A 22,267-nucleotide genomic window follows, 5' to 3' on the forward strand; every position below is an offset into this window, starting at 1 on the left:
TCGCCTCACTTTCCTGCTCCCTCCACTCCAGACTCTCCGAATCCTGCATCTCACCAGTGGTAGCAGGGTCTGCTCTAGATTTTACCCCATAAATCTCCCACCTCCTCCCTGGCTTGCTTATCCCTCCTGGAAGCTTACCCCTCCTAATCCCCCCCTCCCGATCAACTCCCTCTGCGCTGTTGACTTCCCACTTGGCCTGGGGGTGGCTGGGGGCACTCTGTCTTTGTAAAGCACTTTGAGATTTTTCTCTGTGAGAAAGGCGCTGTATAGGGCCAGGTTGTTTTATTTAGCTCACTGTTATCTGTAATTCGCCCGTGAAGGTTAACGATATCTGGGAAAATAAGTTTGGGAGAGTGTAAGTGATAAGCCATATTTGGTCTATGCTGAGTTAGCTGATCTCAGGCAACCCGGTGCTAGATCCACTCCAGAGGGGAAAATCTACCCTCTCTCCCTTCCTCTGTGTGCCTCCCTGTTTCTACCGCTGTCTCTTTTCCTCTATCTATCACAGTCTCTTTCTCTCTCTCTCTCCCTCTCTGCGCAACACTCTTTTTGCTAGTGTTTATCTTTCCCTCTCTTAAGATAAATGACTTATTTTCACTCCTATAATCCAGAGGGCTGAGGCCCTCAGCTGTGGTTCTGACTGAGATAAATACGGACCGAGGATGGAATCTCTATCCCGAGTTGATCAGATTCTCAATCAGCCCTCAGCAGAGAGTGAAAGCATCTCAGTGAGCCTGGCGAATCTAAAGGTGCATTTTCTTTGGGAAGACAGACAAACATGAGTTGCATTAGTGTAGCTGATCGTAGAATATAAATCCCAATCATCTCCATCACTGTATTATATTTATCCAGCAAATCTGGTTTATTGGCTTTCAGTGCTTCTAATCGCTTGTCTGCTCTACGTGGGTGATTGGCTGATTCCTGATTGAGGTTGTTGTATAAAAGAATCTATTTGATTCCTGCTGTCACAGATGTGGCGAAACAGAAGTCTGCTGACAGATTGCTCTCAATGTGTAGAGTAGCTTCCCCACACCAGACAAGTGGGCAGAGGCACCGTTCGGTATTGTACTTTAGCCACTACAGAATAGAAGGCGCTTCAAATCCCTGATCACGGCCACAGTTTGGGCTAAAATTAGCCTCAACGGCCCTGGAGACAATCAGCCAAGGTTTCTACTCCCAATCGCTAACCAGTTAAATTCTCCCCTTCTACTGAAAGGCATGTGAGGTGCAGATGCCAAGTGAGGAGGGAACAAGCCATTCAGTCCCTTGAGCCTGTTCCACCATTCTATTAGAACATGGCTGATAGGTAACTCAACTCCATTTACACGCCTTTGCCACATATCCCTTGACAATAATAATAATATTTATAAGTTTACTTATAAATTTATTTATATATCATTTATAACATATCCCTTGATACCCTTACCTAACAAATATCAATCCACCTCATACAGACGTTTGAGGAGAGTTCCAGATTTCCAGTACCCTTTGTATCAAAAAGTGTTTCCTGATTTCACTAAATGGCTGAGCTCTCATTTTCAGATGATGCCCCCTTGTCCTGGATTTCCCAACCAGAGAAAATAATTTCTCTGCAGCTACCTTGTCAAGTCCCTTTATTATTTTGAACGCTTGGAATCAGTGTGTTGTCTCCGCTGCCCCCACGTGGCCCCCACTTGGGCGAGCTCCTGGAGCCAGTCTGTGGATCTGAACCCAGCGTCTTCAGGAAGATGACCGTGGGCCAAAAAAAAGGGAATTCATTGTAATCGATGTAAATAATTTAATAAAAAGCAGAGCAACAAAATAAAATGAAACAGCTGAGATCTGAGTGTGGAGGGAGCAGTTGAGGTTGTAACCTGGTTACCGCTTGTGTTTGTGGCTTTTATTAAGATTTTTCCTGTCACATCCTCCTGTTGTTTTCTTGCACCACCACCTGCCAAGCAGCCTCCCTCGCTTCCGCCTCCATCTATTATAATAATAATCCTTGCATTTGATAGCACTTTACATGTCTTCTAGACATCTCAAAGCGCTTCACAGAATATACTGAAAAGCGAATTGATTGTATATTTGTGGGCGAAACGCCAATTGCGCACAGCATTGTCCCACAAACAGCTGTGGATTGAACTAACCAATTTATTATTGTTTTTTTCTCTTGAGGGATTATTATTAGGCACGTGGAGTAAGGAAATTTGCCCAAGGTTTTGCCCCGCGGGAATCAAATCCAGGTTTCTTGCTTGCGAGGCGAGTGCTCTAACCACTGAGCTACAGGAATCCACTGCAGGAATCTACATTCCTCCTCGCATAGACTGTGTGAACCTCAGTATTTTGTTCGACGCCCAACTCTCCTTCAAACCTCACATTTGTGCTCTGACCCACTCAACTTTCCCCCACCTCCGTAACATTGCCCACTACTCCGCTCCTTGGACCACCGAGACACTCATCCATGCTTTCATCACACCAGCCTTGACTACGCCAACTCTCTGCTTGTCGCTTCTTCCCTTCACAGGCTGCAGACCATCCAGAACTCTGCTCATGTCCTCTTTTATACCAGCCTCTGTGAGCCTATCAACCCCAGCTTGCTCAGCTCCACTGGCTGTCCATCCCCTGTACGTAAACTTTAAATCTCTCCATGGTTTTGCCCCACCCTACCTCTGTGACCTCCTCAAACCCTACCAACCCGGCCGCTCCCTCTGCTCAGTGGGCACCGGCCTGCCTCACATCCCCCGTCCTGCATTCGGTCACTACACCTTACAGTAAATCCTGTGCTCCGAGCACTCAACCGGATCCAAGGTGATGGAATGTTGGAACTGAGTCAACCCTCTGCGGTCTCAGCAGTCTGGGTCCTGAGCCAGGCGGGTCCCCTGGGGCTGACAGACCAGCTGTTCACCTCCAGTCAACCCTGAGAGCCAAAGCCCTGACGGGTCGGGTCGGGTGGTCATCGCTGAATGAGCAGCGGGAACGCTCGGGGTTTTTCGCTGATTAACCTTCAGCAGTTCACACTCCGGGATCCCGAGCCTTGGCCGCGCCCGATACTCTCTGGAATTAGATGAGCCGGTGGATCCCTCCGGGGCAGAGAGTGCGCAGTCCATTCCAGACAGGAATCTCTGTGTATCATAAATGACGCCTGAAATTCCCACTTCCATTGGGACACTCAAGCACGGTTTGGAGTTTGCGCATGCGTCAGACATCCAGCTCCCACCACCATGGAGGTATTGGGCATGCGCAGTGGCGGGGCCGTGCTGGTGTGGGAGCCGCGCAGGCGCAGTGGATAGGGGGTTTAGGTGTGGGAGCCGCGCAGGCGCAGTGGGTGGGGTTAGGTGTGGGAGCCGCGCAGGCGCAGTGTCAGTGTTGAAGTGATGGCGGCGGGCGGCGCGCTCTCCTTCTCGCTCCTGTTCTTGGCGCTCGTCTGTTTGCACCACGCCGGCCAGGGGCGGGCCGACAAGCGGCTCAAGATGCAGTACGCCACCGGCCCCGTGCTCCGCTTCCAGATCTGGTGAGTGAGGGAGGGAGGGAGAGGCAGGTGCCATTGCCGCCCGGTGCTCGGCTAATGGCGACAGGCAGGCTTCAAGTTCAAGTGGCGCTAGGCCCCGGCTCAGCCCCGGCCTCGGTGCGGCCTGAGCCCGGGGGGCGGCGCTGACACAAGCCGCTCGCTCTCTGAATCACACAGTAGAGCTGCGGGGAAAGCCCACCCTCGTGCTTGTGGCTTTGCCAACGTACACAAAGTCCCGTTACCCCCCCCCCCCCCCCCCACCCCGTAATATGTGGGGCTTTTTTTTTTAACACAGTGACCGATCCAACAGTGAACCGTGTGGGAGAATGATGATCGTTGCACAGTATTTGGAAGCGCTGTACTTCATTGTGTACTCAGTACAAGCGGTTAACATTTTGGGAGAGCCACGTTTTGGAACCGTTCACCGTAATATCACTGTTTTATGATTATTTATGTTCTGATTATATTGTTCCTTTATCTTTCTGGTCTCCCGGGACATCGATGTTCCCGGGCACCGACCAGAACACGTTCCCTCGGTCGGTGGTGGAGTTATTGGTATCAGCCAAGTGTTACACTCGACTCATCTGCAACAGGAAGTAAAAAAAATCATTGTAAGCAAAAAAAACAGGGGTAACAGAACTTTATAAACACCCTGTATATACAACAACAATTTGCATTTATATAGCGCCCTTCACGAGGGGCAGTGTCTCAGAACACTTAACAGCGGTGGAGTCTGCCGCCGAGGATAGGGAGGAGATGACCGTTATGCTATCCGTATATTCAAGACTGAAACCATAGACATTGATGCTGTTCTGCCCTGTATCGGGTCTCTTCTTATTTTATATATTCTCTGAAGCACAGATTCTGAGCTAGTGAAGTTGTTCACCCTCACGTATCCACACTTACTGCACTTTACAGTAAAGATACGTGAAGTGCTTTGATGATGTGATGAAGTGCAGTATCAAATCCAAGAATTAGTAGTGTAATTTGGAAGTGAGATGACTTCTGAATGTAAAATTCCATTGTCTTGATGGAAATTTGTGTTTTTGTCAAATAGCTATTGATATAGCGCTTTTCACGTCTTCTAAATGACCCAAAGCATTTTACAGAATATACTGTAAGGTGAATTGACTGTTTATTTGTGGGTGAAATGCGGTAACCAATTGCCAATGTATTATTGTTTTTTTCTTGAGGGATTATTATAACAATAATAATCCTTGCATCAGGTGTGTGGAGTAAGGAAACTTGCCCAAGGTTTCGCCCTGCTGGGAATCCAACCCAGGTCTCTTGCTGAACTGCAGGACTCCAATTGCACATCCTTGAGCTTTGCTCTTGCCTTTATATTATCTCAGTTCGCTAATGTGTTGATTTATAACCCACTGCTGATGATAGATCTCAGCATTCAGTCATTGTTATATGAACTGTTAAATATCCGTTATGTTAAAACTTCGTTTTTTAGGTAAATTTTTAGTAATCTTGAGTCCAGAATTGAGGACAAGTCATATTGGAAAAAAGCTTGCAATAAGAACTCAGACCAGTAATATATTAACTTAGGCCCCGGAATTCAAAAGCTGTGATGCAGGTAGTGCTGGAATCATTTAATTGCAAGAAATATATTTTTTTGTACATCATAGTGATAACGTATGGATTTTTGGCAGCTTTTAGAAAATGCAGGCACTCCCCCTCGCTGAGCTGACCAGTTTATTTTCCCCCAGCACACCATTACTCTGAAGCAATACCCAAAACTAATAAAATGATGCTGCCAGATGTTGGCATGGTGTTTTACTTCTGTTCCGATAAAATGAAAAGAACAAAGCAGTTTTAAACACTTCTGGTTGCCCACTTTTTCCACTGTTCTTTTTGCACTTATGCTACCAGTTAAACTTTTACTGGAATAGTTACCTTGTCTCCTCCCGTGATCCTCTCCTATTGGAATTAGGCCTCTGACTCCAAAGGCTAGTTGTGTAGGCTCAGCATTTTAAACTAAACATTAATACGTTAATCTTGTTTGTCTGCCAAAGTAAGTTACAACTTTTATTGGCTAACGTGCAGCTCCACAGTCCGAACACATACGAACAAGATAATATATTGAGTTATGTTTTTTTTCTTCTTCAGTTTTTTCTCCTATCATTTTGACTTTTTACTTCTTCTCCAGGGTATGGTTCTGTGGGTGCTGATCACACTCCTGATTCCTCAGCCAAGTGGCCATTCTTACTGTGGGGTCTTGTGGGTGAAACGTGGCAGCCAATTATATACAGCATACAAACAGTCGTGGATTGAACGACCAAATTATTATTATTATTTTATTTATTTTTTGTGGGGGAGAGATTATTACCCCCGGAAAAGCAATCCGCTAGTCAACTAACAAACGGGTTCCTACTTACTACTAGGTAAACAGACGTGTGGAGTAGGAAACTGGAATAACGTTTCGCCCTGACCAGGAATTGTACTCAGGTCTTCCCATTTGCAAAGGGAGTTCTCTAACCACTATATTACATGACTCCACTGGGAAATTGTTAGCCAGGACACTCGTACATACACCTCTGTTCAAATTGTGCGCTGGGACTTTCAACGACCACCTGAATAAACAGCCGGGATCTCAGTTTAATGTCTCATCTGAAGAATGGCACCTATGTCAATGCAACGCTTCCCCAGCACTGCATTGGAGTGCCACAGTATCCTGATGTGGGGGTTGAATTCACAACCTTCTGTTTTAACGGCAGAATCAGAAGGTTGTCATAGTGTGTCACCTGATTAGGCAACGGCAGTTGTTGCTGATTAACAGCATCAGACGGACAGAACTGGAGGATATAGAAATAGGCACCGTCTTAAGTGAGTAAACATAACCGTACATTATGGCTACCTTTTTCATATTTGCTCAAATATTTTTGAAAAAAATCAAAATGTCAGGATGTGGAAAGCCCTGTGAGAAAACGCCGTACTGAAATTCAGTCAAGTCCTGCTTATCCCCGGCCAGTTTGCAGTTCCCTGTAGGCTGCGTTTGATTCCTGCAGAAAAGGTGTGCATCAGGTACAGTTTCCCACTGAACTGCCACTTGTAATGAGTAATCGAGTAACCTTGGTAACCGAAGTGTTTAGATCCTTCCCTCAAGGAATAAGAAGCTAAAAAAACTGTGGAAAGGGTCAGAAACCTAGTGCTGTGCTCAGCAGTATCTCAATGTTAGTGTTATTAGAACACATTGTGCTGCAGGGAGGGGTTGGGGGGGGAGTTGGAAGAAAGAAGTTTTCAACAACAAATTGCTTCACATAGATAGATTAATGTCTCAGTGCGTTACACATTAGCACCAGACACCTAGCAAGGATGGAGGGGAAGAGGATCAATTGGCACAGGCAAAGAAAGCGGTTAGTAGGCAGCTTTTGAAGACAGATGGAGAGGAGGAGAGACAGAGAGTTTGAAAGAAGAAGTTTGTATGGTGGGGGCACAATGCCTGAAGGGTCTGTGGCTCAGATTGAGACAAGGATCTCACAGCAGGCTTATATTTGCTGTCATTGTTAGATATGGCAGTTGAGGGAGTAGGAGAGTGAAGCTGGAGAAGATCCCAGAGGTAAGGAGATTAGAATGAGGATATTGAAGGTGATGAGAACCCCACCCCATTTTTCAAACAGTGCCAGGGGATCTTTAATATTTACTCCGACACTGTTTGATGTCTCATTCGAAGGATGGCATCTTCAGCAATGCAACACACCTCCAGAGCTGCATTGGAGTATCAGACTTGACTGAGTTCAAAGATCTAATGTGCAGCTTGAACCCATAACCCACAATGTTTGTGGGACATTGCTGTGCGCAATTGCCTGCCGCGTTCGCCCATAAATATACAGTCAATTCACTTTACAGTGTGTTCTGTGAAGCGCTTTGGGACGTCCTCCCGACGTGAAAAGCGCTATATCAAATGCAAGGATTATTATTATTAATGTTACTTGGAATTCATATAGTCTAGGCTGACACTCTAATGCACCTCAGCGAGTGTGCATGAGTGTTAGAGATGTCATCCTTCAGATCAGACATTAAACCAAGGTTCCATCTACCTGTTCAGGTGGATGATAAAGATTCCATGGCACTATTGGAAAAGAGAAGGGAGTTTCTCCCGGTACCCTGGACATCAATCCCCCAAATAAAATTGTTCATTTTTTACATGGTTGTTTGTGGGCCATTGCTCTGTGCAAGTTAGCTGCTCCATTTGGCTACAACATACACAGTCGCTACACTTCGCAGTATATGCTGTGAAGCACTTTGAGACATCCTCCTGATGTGGAAGGTGCTATATTAAATGTAAGAATTATTATCATTATAACCTACTGAATCAGAAGGGAGTTTGCTACTAACTGAGCCAGGCTTAACTTAACCAAGTGGTTAAAGTCTAATTTGTGCATGAGCTAAATTTAGTTGTGAATGTGTCCTTCAGGCACATTCAAGGAAGCACAGTTGTATGTGTCAGTTGGCTTCTATATTTCTCTCTTACCAGTGTTAATGTCTTCACTTCGCTCTCTAATAAAAAGTGAGGCAGCGTTTTACCGGCTGGAGTTGATAGCAACAATAACATTGCGCTGCTGGCCTGGCCAGGTGGGAGCTTACAGTGTCAGTGTTGTGCTTCCCCCAGGTTGCACATTGCTTTTCTTTCTGGAATTGCTAACAAACGGGCAGCCTCAGGCGGACAGTGCTGTTTTGTGGGTAGCACTGAAGTTAAGCAACCAATTTATTTCTCAGAAGAAGTGATGTTTGTGTGCTACTTAGTCCTTTTGCTCTCTGCAATTTCTGATCTTTATCTCGTTGCTTCTTAATAAATTGAGGAAGTGAAAGAGGCCCCACTTGTACTGATGCATTCAGTATGAAAAGAGCATAAGAGCTACTATTCTTATTCTCCACTGTTCTCTCCTGAAGGTGATTGATCCTAGGCTATGTTTGTGTGATGTACCTCACCCAAAGGCACATTCTTTATTTTAGCATGTGTTTACATGATGCATTAGATAGGATAACCTTGTGGATTGGCAGTTGAGATAGAATTCATATTTAGGTTAAGAGAATTAAATAAATATCTGAAAAGAGGAAATATAAAATGGGAAAAGTAGGGGAATTGGATTAAACAAAATGCTCTTACAGTGAGCCAACACAATCATAATGAGCCAAATTACCTCCTTTAAATTTCAGTAGTTGTGGGAACAACACAGTAATACTTTCTGGAATTAGGTAAGCAGGATGTGTCCCTCTGGGGAGAGAGCATGCATTTCATTCCAACAATCTATTTCTGGGGTTTCCATGCGTAGGTGGGATATATATAATAATCCTTGCATTTGATATGCATTGAATTCTCAGTTTGGTTTGGATACTCTTAAGCATGGAGATGCGTTTCCTCATGTGTCCGACACCCCGGCTGGCCAAAACAAAATAGCCTATATTGTGTTTCTGGTCAAGCCATTTGTAATCTTTTATTTCTGAGGTTTTGCTGTTTCCGTGAAACAAAACTGCTTCATAGGGATGAATATTCGTTCTCACTGTGACCTGGATCATGAGATATGGTACAAGTTGCAGTGTTATTTACTAAAAAGAAATAAAAGGAACTGTCTGCCATATCCATCTGAGCAGCACAGACGGGACATTGATTTATCATATCAACCCGAATAACAACATCTGAACTGAGAACAGGGTTTGTACCCACAATCTATCCCAGAGGCTCCTAACTGAATATAGCTCTCCTTTAACAAGAACCGTGGTGTTTCCATCAGTTGAGGGAGCGGCCTGTTAATCACTGCGTGTGGCAGTGCTGAAAAGTGATGCCATTGATACGTGGACAGAAATGCTGGCATTACAATGCAATTTATTCATGGAGAGTTTCTGATGAAAGCAGTTTGCATTCTTTGTAGGAACGTCTGAACCCAGGGAAAATTGTTGCCTTAATTGAGGAGATTTTTATTCTGTTTAATTTTGACATCAAAGTTGGAATATTTTTAATGGCTGGAAATGTATTATTCGCCAGGGCTCCCGCTGGCTACCAAGGCAGCTATATTTGCTGAGTCACAAACTGGTGTGATTTGTTCTGTATTAAATAAACCAGAGATTACCAGATGTTTTGGAAAGCTGAGGGGAAAATAAGGTTGCTTTATGCTAAATGGGTTCTAAAACTATTACTATTGCAACAACAAAACTAACCTGTCTCACAATGGTCTAAACAGTTCCGTAATAATAGCTGAACAATTGGTGAATTCTACTTCACAAAATTGAGCCGACATCAAAGGATCAAAAAGCAACATCGCTGTGAATGTTTGGCTGCCACAAGCCAGTTATCCGCCTCCTGCTTAAAACCCAAAAGCCAGAAGTGGCGAAATACAGGACCACAAAGGAATCCATATAATAATAATAATAATCCTTGCTATGATATAGCGCTTTTCACGTCGGGAGGACGTCCCGAAGCGCTTCACAGAACACACTGTGAAGTGGAATTGACTGTATATTTGTGGGCGAACGTGGCAGGCAATTGCGCACAGCAATGTCCCACAAACAATCATGGATTGAAAATGACCAATTTATTATTGTTTTTGTTTTTTTGGAGGGATTATTATTAGGCTCTGTGTGGAGTAAGGAAACTTGCCCAAGGTGTCGCCCTATGCCTGGAATTGAACTCAGGTCTCTCGCTTGCAAAGCGAGTGCTCTAACCATTGATCTACAGGACTCCACAAATATATATACTCCATATAATATGTGACTTGATGGAGTGAATGTGGTCATTAGATTTGAATTAGTTGGATAGATGTCATTGAAAAAACATCTTATTTCTAGATGACAGTCAGAACAACCCTTCCTCCTTTACACTCCGCTGCCCGAAAGAGGACTGTACAAATTAATTTCCCTCCTTTCCGAGGTGGAAAGCAAGAAAACGTTGCATTGTAGAAGGTGCCGTGTTTTGGATGAGATGTTAAAACCAAGGTCACATCCACCCGTTTGTCGGGTGGGTGTTAAGAGATTCATGGCCACTATTATATAAGTGAAAGGAATTAATCCTGGTATCCTTCCAATATATAAATGGGCCATTCACCCCATGGCTGTTTGTGGCATCGTGCTGGAGTAAATGGTTGCTTCGGTTGTAAAAAAAATTCAGTCATTTTTGTTTACTGTGAAGCACGTTAGACATCCTCCCAACTTGAAAGGAGCTATTTCTAATGCAATTATTTATTTCACACAAATACACTTCACTGTAATTACTGTAAAGTGCTTTGAGGAATATTGACTTAATAGGGCACTATAAAAACCATAAGCATTGTCCTTTTTTTCTTACGGTTGTTTATAAATCCTTGCATTTGGGACAAGGGCCTAATCATGTCAATGAGTCATCTCAAAGCTTTTCACTGGATTTTACTGTGTTGTAGTCGCTGTATATTTGTAGACAAACACGGCAGCCAATTTGCGCACAGCAATGCTCCACAAACAGCCATGAAGTAAAGGACCAATTTTGTCTGGGAGATTGGCCAGGACACGGGGGAAATTCACTTCTCTTTTCGAATAATGCCACGTCTCATCTGTAGGACAATGCAGGACACCCCAGCACTGTACTGGAGTGTCAGCCTAGACTGAGTTCAAAGGCTTAAACTCACAACCTTCTGACTCTAAGGCAGGGGTTGCTACCAACTGAGCCAGTCTGACACCTAACAGCAAGGAGAGCTATTTGAACAAGCCTCATATTGGAACATAAATAGAGGTGGACCCAGTGGAAAACCAGAGGAAAAGCAGATTATAAAGTGGTGCAGAACTTTCCTTGTACATTGCTCATATTTTCACTTGTTCCTTTGATGATTTTCCTTGCTTGCGAACACTTTGTACAAACCCCAGCCAAGACTTTGATTGGTTCCATCCGTTCAGTGCATTCTTGTATGTGTGTCTGCATCAGAAGTGCATGAGAGAGATGTGGGTAAAATCTGCTGTTTGCCACAAATAGTCAAACTATAAACAGTCACAAATAAGAAACGTTAGCTGAATCTTAGGATATTTTATATTGTTTAAGATGATCTTACGTAATGCCTTCTAAAATTGATGTTGGTTACTCCTACAGTAGATTGTGTAAGAAACTATAAGGTCATTTTGTCAAACTATAATGACCTTATATAGTTTGAGGGGCTGAATAGCCTACTCCTCTTCCTCTACAAAGCTAGCACTGTTCCAGTGGTGACCATTTCTATTTAGATAGATATTTATTAAACAGTGCATCCTTCTAAGATTTTGGAAAAACACAAATTTGCATCTTTCACTGCTGACCAAACGACTTCCTTGTCAGCGCTGTGTGGTTGGACGCAAGGTTAGCTTCTTTCCGAGGCAGGGGTGCTGGGTGCTTCTGAAAATTCCCAAGCTGATGTGTTGGTATCAGTTAGCTCCCCACACAGCTGCATGTCACTGGGAAGGAGTCTTAAAAGAAACTGAATTTTATTGTGGTTTGTCATGTTTGTCTCCCTGGCTGAGAGCAAACTCCGCACACAGCAGCAGTTGAATGTGGATCTTTCCCGCTCTGGTAGCTCAGTGCTGGACCCTACGTTCATTTAACCACTGAGCAAATAGGGCTCCAGCTTGTTGATTAACAGTTGTTCAACTGCTTGGTTTGTTTCTACATAGCTCCAACTTATTTCTATATGTTCAGGAAAAGGTTTACATGAATAATCCTTACATTTGGTATAGCATTGTTTACAACAAGAGGACTTCTCACTTCACATAGAATTTTACAGCACAGAAGGAGGCCATTCGGCCCATCGTGTCAGTGCCAGCTCTTTGAAAGAGCTACCAACTAGTCCCACTCCCCCAATCTTAACCCATAACCCTGCAATTTTTTGTTTTCAATTACTTATCTAATTCCCTATTGAAAGCTATTATCGAATCTGCTTCCACCACCTTTCAAGCAGCGCATTCCATACTAATAAGTCTGGCCAAAAAAAAAATTCTCTTCTCCCCTCTGGTTCTTTTGCCGAAGTGCGAAGTCATCCACCTAGGTAGCAAAAACAGTAGAGCGGGTTATTTTTCAGAAGGGGAGAGATTGGAATGTGTTAGTGTCCAGAGGGACTTGGGTGTCCTTGTACACCAATCACAGAAAGTTAGTCTGAGGGGGCAACAGCAATTAGGAAGGCGAACAGTATGTTAGCATTCATTATGAAAGGATTAGAGTATAAGAGTAGGGAAGTCTTGCTGCAACTGTATAGGGCGCTGGTGAGACCACACCTGGAATACTGCGGTTTTGGTCTCCTTATTTAAGGAAGTATGAACCTGCCTTGGAGGCGGTGCAGCGTAGATTTACTAGGTTAGTACCAGGGATGAAGGGGATGAGTTACGAGGATAGGCTGACCAATTTGGGCCTATATTCTCCAGAATATAGAAGAATTAGAGGGGATCTTATAGAAACCTATAAGTTTATAAACTCCAGCTGAGTCGTAGCCAGATTTATAAAGGTTCAACATAACTTCCTTGCTCTTACACTCTATGCCTTTATTTATAAAATGTATGTGAACTCCCAGGTCTCTCTTTTCCTGCACCCCCTTTAAAATTGTACAATTTATCTTATATTGCTTTTCCTCATTCCTCTTCCAATGCGTCTGCCCATTTCACCAGCCTGTCTGTGTCTTCCTTCAGTCTGCTACTATCCTCTTCACTGTTCATTACGTTTCTAAGTTTTGTGACATCTGCAAGCTTTAAAATTTGGTTCTCCATATCCAAGTCCAGATCATTAATATATATCAAAAAGCCCAGTGATCCTAATAATGACCCTTAGGGGAACACCTTTGTATACCTTTCTCCCTTCTGAAAAACAATCTTTCACCACTACCCTCTGCTTTCTGTCGCCCAGCCAATTTTGGATTCATGCTGCTACTGTTTCCTTAATCCCACGGGCTTCAATTTTGCTAACAAGTGTATTATGTGTCACTTTATCAAACATGATATACTGTAAAGAGTTTTGACTGTGTTTTGAAAGCGGCAGCCACTTTGCAATATCCCAAAACAATTTATAATTATATAGCGCTTTCATGCGTCTTGGAGCTATGAAGTGAGTGACCAATTTTGTTTGGGAGAATTGTTGGTCAGGACACCGGGAGAAATTTTCTTCTCTTTTTGAATAGCACTTTTGAATGGGATCATTAACATCCACCTGAACAGGCAGATTTAACGTCTCATTGCAAGCACTACAATGCAGCACATCCCCAGCACCGCGCCAGAGTGTCAGCATAGAATACATGTGGGTTCAAGCCCCACCTAACTCTGAGGCAAGTGGGTTACCAATTGAACCAAACTGACACTTCTTTGCCAAAGATTTGTATTTTGTTTGGATTAAATGGTGTAAAGTGCATTTGTTGTGCTTTGCAGAGAGCATCATCCCTCGAAAACATTTTGCTGCTTATTCAGAATATAAAGCGAGATGATAAATGCTCATATAGAACTTTTAACATGGTAAAAATATTAAAAATTGGGGCCTTTATTAGTGTTTATAGGAAGCCAAGGACTTGCCTACACTTGGATGAAGTGGGTAACTTTACACTGTAAATAACGGCACTCAGTACAGTAAACAGATTAAAATACTTTATTGACGCTGGGGATTTTTCTCTTACTTTAACCTGATCAGTCTCTAATGGTCTGAACAGCTTTTCTATCCCACTATTCATCTACTGCAGCAAACATGAACTTGTAATTTTTTTAAAATCAATCCTGTTAGAAATGCTGTGGGTCAGCATTCAGGGGATTAGGTCAAAATTAAACAGCACAGGCAGCTGAGCTCTTAGAGTTCTATTAGGTTCAGCCTGGCTCAATCATTTAACATACCCGCCTTTGTCAGAGGGTTGTTGGTTCATACTCTATCGACACAGGACTTATAACTTTTTGCTGACAGTCCAGCAGAATACTAGGGGAGCGCTCTGGCATATCTCCCAGCATTGTAAGGATAGCAAAGACATCTGTAATAATAACAGTAATAATCCTTGCATTTGATATAGCGCCTTATTGCGTCATTGAGACGTCTCAAAGCACTTTCACAGAATATATTGTAGAGTGAATTGACTATATATATTTATGTAGATGAAGTGCGGCAGCCAATTGAAGGCAGCAGTGACCCACAAAGAGGTAGATTGAGTGACCCAGTGCTTTGGGACGTCCTCTGGAAGTGAAAGGTGCTATACAAATGTAATTTGTTGAGTGACCATTTTTTTTTAGGGATTATTATCGGAAAGCGGAAAGCGATCCGCCATCAACTAACAATCAGGTTCCTATTTATTGCTAAGTAAACACAAGCGTATGGAGTAAGGAAACTTGCGTAAGGTTTTGTTCCGTTCGGGAATCGAACCCAGCTCCTCTCACTTGTGAGGCGAATGCTCTGACGAATTTGTTACAGGACTCCATGTAATATATGCTTGTGCTAAGTGCTGTTAGTGGCAATCTGCCGTTAGGTGACTGAGTTTGCTTTCCCTGGATACAAAATATATAAGTGAATTAATGTACATTGTTTGGCATTTTACCTAACCTGTTATGTAAATCGAGGCTAATAATAAATGTCTTGCTTGATTTAGTGAATGGAATTTTTAAAATTAAAATCTCCTTACACCCAGCATTGGCCACACGTTGATTTTCAGGCCTTTTTGGTGTCATTTCTTTTGAACTTAGAGATCTATTTCCTGTTTCTTTCCCTTGCAGTATCTCCTGAGGATACAGGAGGGTGTTTGAGGAATACACGCGGGTTATTAACCAGCGGTATCCCGACATCCACATAGAGGGAGAAAATTATCTTCCACAACCTCTCTACAGGTATGTTCTTTAAAGCTATTCTATAATTTATTCTCTATGGATAATCACTTTAAAAAACATATTATTGTCTTTGAGTGATGAGCGTAAAAACGTAGCTTTGAATGGTGAGATGTTGAAAGTGGGATCTATACACAGACACAGTCGCACGCATATGTACAACAACAACAACAACTTGGATTTATATAGCGCCCTTCACGCCAGACTGCTTCTCAGAGCGCTTTACAGTAACGAATCCCAGGGCTGAGCCGGGGGGAGGGGGAGGAAGGTGACCAAAGGCGCGGTCGAAAAGAAAGGTCTTCAGCAGAGACCGGAAAATGGGAAGGGAGGGAGCGAGACGAATGGAGTGAAGAAGGCAGTTCCAGACCCTCGGGCCATAGTGGCTGAAGGCACGGCCGCCGAGGGTGGAGCGGAGGACTCGGGGGATGAGCAGGTGCCCAGACCCGGAGGAACGGAGGCAACGGGTACTATTTTGAGGAGAGAGGAGGTCAGAGAGGTCGGGGGGTGCAGAGGAGTGCAGGGATTTGAATACAAGAGTTAGGATCTTGAAACATGCACACACCATTTCTAGCACACCCCCTACATACATGGATACTTTCCTTCATGGACCACTGAATAGCAATGAATAACAGGAATCCAGGCTGATACTTTTCCTCTGCAAAGTGCAGGGGCTGCAAGACTATTGTATTGCTCTTACTGGCACCCCAGCTCTTATTGGCTGTAATTGTATGATTCAATTCCCCCGGTCAATAGATTGAAGAGCAAGAAGCAGAGTCTGGCTTACAAAGGGTAAATCCTCAATGCTGTGTTAACAATGAATTCAGTTGTGGGCCTGGAAAGAAACTGTCATGAGATTTAATTAGTTAATACCAAGGAGTGAGAGAGATAACCAATATCAAGCTTCATCTTTTCTACTGTATAGAGCAATCAGAATTCGATTAGTAAAGTAAAGAGTGTTGCTTGCATAACAGTATGCACCAAATTTGTTGACTACAAAATGAAGCACAGGTCAAATGCTGTAACGTGTTGTGGAGCAATTATACTGGTTCTTTATCCTCCAGGGACAGTACTGCTGCTGTTTCATCTGTTCCATTCCTTATAATTGCAAGGACCTGATCCCTGACTGTTCAGCGCTTTGGGGCGTCTTCCCGACATGAAAGGCACATTACAAATGTAATTTTGATGATGTTGTTGTAATGGGTGTCTGCGACTACGTGTGTCCTTGAGCCGTGTAGCAAAATGGACGCGTGTCTGTGTCAGGCAGTGGTGATATATATTGATATGTTGATGCATTTTGACTTGATCATCATTCTGTTTTTCTGTTTTTCACAGGCATCTAGCATCTTTCCTATCAGTCTTCAAGCTGGTCTTAATAGGACTAATTATAGTTGGCAGAGATCCTTTTCCTAGTTTGGGAATGCAAGCACCCAGCATTTGGCATTGGAGTCAGCAGAACAAGGTAATTCTATAGTATTTACACCAGCAATGATTGTAGCTAAACTAATCCAGTCAGATAAAACTGATGGCTGCAAGTTGTACAGTCACAAAGACTGTACAACTTATATAAGTTGCATCATATATATGTATTATAATTGATTCTCATAATAAAAGTCAAGTTTGTGCTGATTTAGGTGTGTTTCTTTAACCCTGTGGTATAAAACTAGGCATCATGTGTCCAGTGTGACGCATTAGGCCAGTTACACTGTACAGGATTTAGTCATTGAGAATTGTCACATTATTGTGCACAGCAGCACCGGCTGATTCATCAGAGTTGTTCAGCTACTCTCTTAAGGAGCAAACTGCAATGTGGAATTTAAAGAGAGATGACTTAGGTAACTACAATATAATTCAGGAATGTGATACTGACTTTCGACAAGCGACTTAAGTCCTTCTCAGGAACCAGTGCATTGGTGTTTTACCTGTGGCATAGGTGCGGTTGGTGCCAAATGGGCCGTTAAGGTTTTTAATGTTAAAGCAGAGTTGGTAAACAGTAATCCATTAATTCCATTGGTTGGTGAGTCAGTAACCAGAACACAGAACAGAAATTATTTAAATGGGAGGTTTGGGGAAAAAATCTTTACGCAGTAAGTGATGGGAGTGTGGAATTCTCTGCCACAAAATGAAGTTGAAGCAGAGGCTGTCAAGGGGGATTATATCGATGCTCAAGGGATATTAAAGGGTGCTGGGGATATGCTGCATTGTCAGAAGTGCTGTCTGTTAGTGAAGCAAACATGGGGTAATCTGGGGCTGCTGGTGGTCAACTGAGCCAGACTGACATCTACGTCAAATTAATTGCATTAATTTGATGCACTAATGTAAATTTTCTCAAGCCTCTTGGAAAACATTCACTTGCACTCCTGTGTTTGTGGTCATTCTGTGAGGACTAGGAGTCAAGAAACTGTGAGCAGTGAAGCTTTTGGATTAGACTTCACCAAATCAATGACTAATTTGTGTTTGTTTTATTCAGATCTATGCATGCATGATGGTGTTCTTCCTCAGTAACATGATTGAGAATCAGTGTATGTCCACCGGTGCGTTTGAGATTACATTGAATGGTGAGTCAAAGATAGTCACTTTTAAACAATCATCCATCAGGTGCTTTGTTACTGTTCCTTGGGACGTCCTCCCGATATGAAAGGAACTATAGAAATGTAATTTGTCGTTGTCATGACTGCCATCATTGGATGTATTTTCCTTGTCAATGACTGAATGCTCTTTATTCTAGATGTTCCAGTGTGGTCCAAACTAGAGTCTGGTCACCTTCCATCCATGCAACAGCTTGTCCAGATTCTGGACAATGAAATGAAACTCAATGTACACATGGACTCAATTCCACTTCATCGATCGTAGCTACATCTTAAGGCACTGGAAGCATATTTCTGTAAGTTGTCTTTTTCCAATGAGGAAATTCAGGTGATAGTGCGCGTGCGAATGAATCAGATTGAGAAATCTGTAGCATTTTCCTTCCACAATGTAAGTTTCGGGGAATCTTTGGGACAATACCAACAAGAAAATGGTGCTGTGGTTATTCAGAGTCTTGATTAGACCTTATTTGGCGGACTGTGTTCAGCACCTTTTTACAAAGATCTGGGCTTAAAGGGAAGGGGAGACGGGGGTGGGGGGGGAGTATGGGGGAATAAAGAGACCGCTTCCCTTAAATATCTTTTGGCACGATGGAACGTGTGCTTGCTGACATACAGGGTTCCTGCCATCCAAACCAGACAGAGTTCCACGTGTGCCAGCTACACATGGAAATTCCCATGTTTGGAATGGAATGTGCATGCTCTTCCCCGGAGGGACACACCTTGTTTACCTAATACTGGAGAGTATTACACATACGTTGGCCAGAGCCAAGGCATCCGTTGCCCTTCTTCAGATCACACCTGAAGATGTCTCTCATCGACCTTGCCTTCGGTCACCTCTCCTTTCTTCCTAGTTTGGTGTTAAAACAATGCTATTGTTAAGGACTTAGAGACACCACGTTGTGTGAAGGGAGCTATATATAAATGCAAGTTGTTTTGCTTTGTGTGGGGGATGAGCACCCATGCTTAAGTGATCACTCAGCTAATGCAATTTCCACAGCAGAGATCACACCCACTGCACGTGTCTCATCTCACAATGTAACTCTCTCTTCACCCCCAGGCATTTTAGTGGACATTTTCCGAAGCACAGTAAGCCTGATGACTATGAAGGACTGCACTGAAAACAGCGATCACTGTTTGTGTAGGCTGGATGTTTCCCACATCAGTCGTTACTGAACCTCCGAAAGCCTCCTCTAGAAAGCCGATTGCTCCAGTGCTCGAATACATTGATCATATTCATCATGTAGTGTACTGCGCACTTATCATTGTAATTTGAACCCTTCCTTTTTTATAAGTAATTTAATATAACTTGATGGCGCCATTTACAGATGTTAACTACAAACAACTTATTTTGTGTTTGGTTGAAATGAGTGGTCTGCTCGCAATTTTTGTGTTGAACATTGTAATTTAGAATGTAATTATATTTTAACTGCAGGTCTATTTTAACTTTCAACTTGTTGAAAATCTAAAAATCTGTTTGAATCCCTGTATAGGAATCTAGCAAGCTCTAAGGGTTAATGCCTAGCACACATGTTAAATTGGAACCACAATGGGAAATATTTCCTGAAGTGTTTTTATGAGGGAGGCTAACGTGATGTGACTGTCCCTGTAATACTGCTCCTAAATCAGCAGGTTCCCAGTTTCTCTACGATGGAGCAAGTGAATGAATTGAGTATTACATCGAATTTAAAAGAAACTGAGAAGAAGGGGTTAATGTGGAGTTAGGCGGGGACGACCCTGTGTGACTCGATAGGTGTGGTATAGCCAGGGAAGTTCTAGAATGCACCTTAAAAAAAATTCATATACAGCTGTATTTTAGAAGACATTTAACACAAGGTTAAACCTGCAGGTTGTGAGAGAGGAGGGAATGTAACTTTAAGAATCTGATGTGCTTACATAATCTGTTTGAAAAAGCCCAGTGTTTGCAGGTGTGAGAGGACACTGCGAGATTCTGCCTTTGGTCTTGTCCAAAAGAAAAGACCAGTGCAAACACTGGTGCTGGTCAGAGTGCTGACTGCTTGCTGCTGCTGTTTTCTCCTGCTGGGGTTTTGAGAATTGTGTATTCAGTCTGTACTGATTTCTTTTGCCTCTGTATGGTATGGCAGTGTCTCTGACCTCAACTTCACAGTCTAGCAGTGTTTCCCTCTGTGAACCTGGCAGATCTCAGTCAGACAGTCAGTGCCTCCATTTCCTCCAGTTTACATTTAGCAGAGGCTGAGGCACCTTCAGTGATCCTCAGACACAATAAAGACTGCCCTGGGCTTGCTCCAAGTGGAAATAATGTGCACAGTTCTATTAAAGCACGTTTGCTCCATTCAGTCTGCAAGTGTGTAATGTCCTCAATCAGTTTCTATCCAGGAAGAATTCTTTATGTTGGAATGTTAAATTAAGCATAAAATTAATCAATCTGATAACTTGTTGGTCAGTGTACAGTGAGACACACCTCGCTTCTGTTGCCTGTAAACCTGAGCTCCTTCCCACAGAAGGTGGCACGGGCTGGGCTGGGGAGAAATTAACATTAGAATAAAGACTTGCAATGCCAGCTTAAGGCTGCCCTTCTGTTTGCCCTGTTTTTATTTGTCCCTCCCGCTGGAAATGAACAAGGAGAAAGGTTACAAAATGAACCAGTACAACTAGAGGCCTCCTTTATGTATTCAAAGTGAAACAATTGCCCTTTCTTATAAATCAGTTATATTCATGCTCAGTTTGTGTGGATTTCCTCACCTGCTGCTCAGACTTATGCCTTATTAATTACTCTTGGATCCATCGTATTAATCCTTGCATTTGATATAGCTCTTTACCAGGTTGATATGTCACAAAGTGTTTCACAGAACATACTGTAAAGTGTAGTGACTGTATTTTGTGGGTGAAACACAGCAACCAGTTGCACACTGCAGTGTCCCAAAATGTGAAGGGAGCTATATACATGCATGACTTTGTTGGAGCTCTCGATATAGTGCTTCATTTTGTAACCTTCCACCCTCATCTCTGACAGATCAGTACGGGTTCCAAAACAACGACAAGATTACATTTGTATAGCGCCATTCACGTTATTCGTGCCTCAATTTCTTCAGTTCCTTTAGGGCAATCTGTTCACGGCCATTTCCTGTGTGTTTTTTTATAATTTGTACATCCAACAACACCTTGCTTGTATGTAGAGCCTTTCACGTAGGGGAGGGTCTTGGAGAGCTGAAACTAAATCCAAAACTGAGAGGAAAAGACATCAATCACACAGCTGGCAAGAGACTGATGTAAAATCATATAAACCATTGGCCTGGAATATCCTAATCGGTTTTAATAGTTTTAAACTCGATGGTAGACTGCTCACGAACACTGCCACCGAGGCACCCGTTAGTTACACGTTTGTCCTTTATCAATAAAGATCAGTGACATTAAAGTTGCTGGTTTTGATTCTTCCCTTGTTTCTTCAAAGTAGTTTAGATTTTGGGGCAACTTTATTCAGTTGTTCCCTCCCCCACCAAAACTCACTCTGGCATTTGAATAAATCTCACCAGTTTAATATATTAGTTCAAATTGACCCAAAAGCTTCAATTGGATGACTTCTCTCTGTAATTCGAGCCTGAGATCTTTCGTTAGCTGAGAGATGTGTCTAAATGGTGAGAACGAACATTTCCTGAATGCATCATCAAGGCAGATATTTCTCAATTTGCTTCTTTGCTGAATTTATTCCCTGCTCATAGGCACTGCACTGCTTCCTATAACATAATCCTCACAGCACAGATTATTTTACATAGAGATTATTTCCTTGCCTGTCTGTTTTAGGTTGCTAGTGGCACACGCTCAACAGTACAGAGCTTATATGAGGAGGAGGAAAGGACAGTTATATAGGAACATAGGAAATGTTGGATGAAGAAAGACCATGGTCCACCAGTTCGTCTTACACCATCCTGGCAGTCGCATGCACATGTCATGTCCTCAACTACTCTTAAACTATCCCAAAATAATATTTCCTAAAATAAATCTATTTCCGGGACCTGTCTTACACCCTGTGTTGTTGATAAGAAATTGCTTGCCTGTCTTTTGTTTTAATCTGCCTAATAAATTGATTTACTAAAAGTCAAACTGATTGAGTGAATTAATTATCATATTTGAATAAGCAGCACCGGGTTTATGTCCCATTACTACTATAATAACTTGCATTTATACAGCACCTTTCATGTAGGTTAATGTCTCGGAGTGCTTCATAGGGAGAGCTTGAACAGCATAAAGGGAGAGGAGGAAAGGAAGGTGGCTACAGGTTCGTTCAGAAGGTGGGGTTTGAGGCAGGACCTAAAGCCAGAGAGAGAGGGGTAAGATGGATGGTAAAGGAAGGAGGTTAGCAACTCAAGGCTCAGCCACTGGTGGCGGAGGAGATAGCTGAGGAAAGCAACCTGAGTTAGCTAAGTAGAGGGTCGGGCGGAGATGT

The 22,267-nt window shown here is 43.0% G+C and overlaps 1 protein-coding gene across 1 annotated transcript; it reads left to right on the plus strand.

Annotated features, from left to right (window-relative positions):
- The first annotated feature begins 3,303 nt into the window (after window positions 1-3,303).
- Window positions 3,304-21,924, plus strand: selenot (thioredoxin reductase-like selenoprotein T). The gene is made up of 6 exons (XM_007902466.2): window positions 3,304-3,490; window positions 15,152-15,262; window positions 16,592-16,718; window positions 17,727-17,814; window positions 17,985-18,140; window positions 18,902-21,924. Exons 1-5 carry the CDS (start codon window positions 3,354-3,356, stop codon window positions 18,107-18,109), a joined length of 588 nt encoding a protein of 195 aa, XP_007900657.2. The 5' UTR covers window positions 3,304-3,353; the 3' UTR covers window positions 18,110-18,140; window positions 18,902-21,924.
- The last annotated feature ends 343 nt before the right edge of the window (window positions 21,925-22,267 follow it).

Source organism: Callorhinchus milii, unplaced genomic scaffold, assembly GCF_018977255.1.
Source record: "Callorhinchus milii isolate IMCB2004 unplaced genomic scaffold, IMCB_Cmil_1.0 Scaffold11, whole genome shotgun sequence".
NCBI classification, from domain to species: domain Eukaryota; kingdom Metazoa; phylum Chordata; class Chondrichthyes; order Chimaeriformes; family Callorhinchidae; genus Callorhinchus; species Callorhinchus milii.